The sequence below is a fragment of the Calidris pugnax genome, unplaced genomic scaffold (assembly GCF_001431845.1).
Source record: "Calidris pugnax isolate Ruff unplaced genomic scaffold, ASM143184v1 scaffold371, whole genome shotgun sequence".
In the NCBI taxonomy this organism is placed as follows: domain Eukaryota; kingdom Metazoa; phylum Chordata; class Aves; order Charadriiformes; family Scolopacidae; genus Calidris; species Calidris pugnax.
Genome location: NW_015091373.1, coordinates 910,224 through 910,877, shown reverse-complemented (window position 1 = coordinate 910,877; position 654 = coordinate 910,224). Strand labels below are relative to the sequence as shown.

Genomic DNA, 654 nt, shown 5'->3' with positions numbered 1-654 from the left:
CATCTCCGGGGCCTCCTCTGGCCCCGCTCCAACAGCTCCATGTCCTTGGGATGTTGGTGGCCCCAGAGCTGGAGGCAGCACTGGGGGGGCGGGGGGGTGTCTCCCCAGAGCAGAGCAGAGGGGCAGAATCCCCCCCCTCACCCTTGGGGGTGCAGCCCAGGGGGTGAAGGGCTTGCTGGGATGGCAGTGCATGTTGCCAGCCCATGGCTACCTTGGGGGGGCCACCTCAGAGCCCCCCCAAGTCCTTCTCCTCGGGGCTGCTCCCCATCCCTCCATCCCCACCCTGGGCTGGGACCGGGGGCTGTCCCCCCCCCGCCAGGGGCAGGACCCTGCCCTTGGCCTGGTTGGACCCCATGAGGGTCACACAGTTCCACCTCTCCAGGTCCCTCTGGATGTCACCCCATCCCTCAGGTGTGTCATCACCCCTCTCAGCATGGTGTCGTCACCAAACTCTCCCACCCAAAAGCTTTTCCCACTGGGTGTCATCCCATCTCCTGATCCCCTGGTGGGACCCACATGGGCTTGAAATTAGAGCAGGGCCTCCATCCTCCTGGAGATGGGGTTTCTCTTGGGCTTCCAGCCAGGACACCAGGTAAGTGTGACCACCCCAGGGTTTGGGGTCCCATGGCGCACCCCGCCTGGCTGCTGGGGGCA

General features: G+C 65.7%; 1 protein-coding gene across 1 annotated transcript in view; it reads left to right on the top strand.

The window, feature by feature from the left end:
- Positions 1–516: 516 nt before the first annotated feature.
- RAB25 (RAB25, member RAS oncogene family) overlaps positions 517–654 on the top strand; it is an 8,510-nt gene continuing 8,372 nt past the window's right edge. Inside the window, exon 1 of the mRNA XM_014961241.1 lies at positions 517–592. Within this exon, the coding sequence (XP_014816727.1) occupies positions 517–592 (76 nt within the window). The remainder of the gene's footprint in view (positions 593–654) is intronic.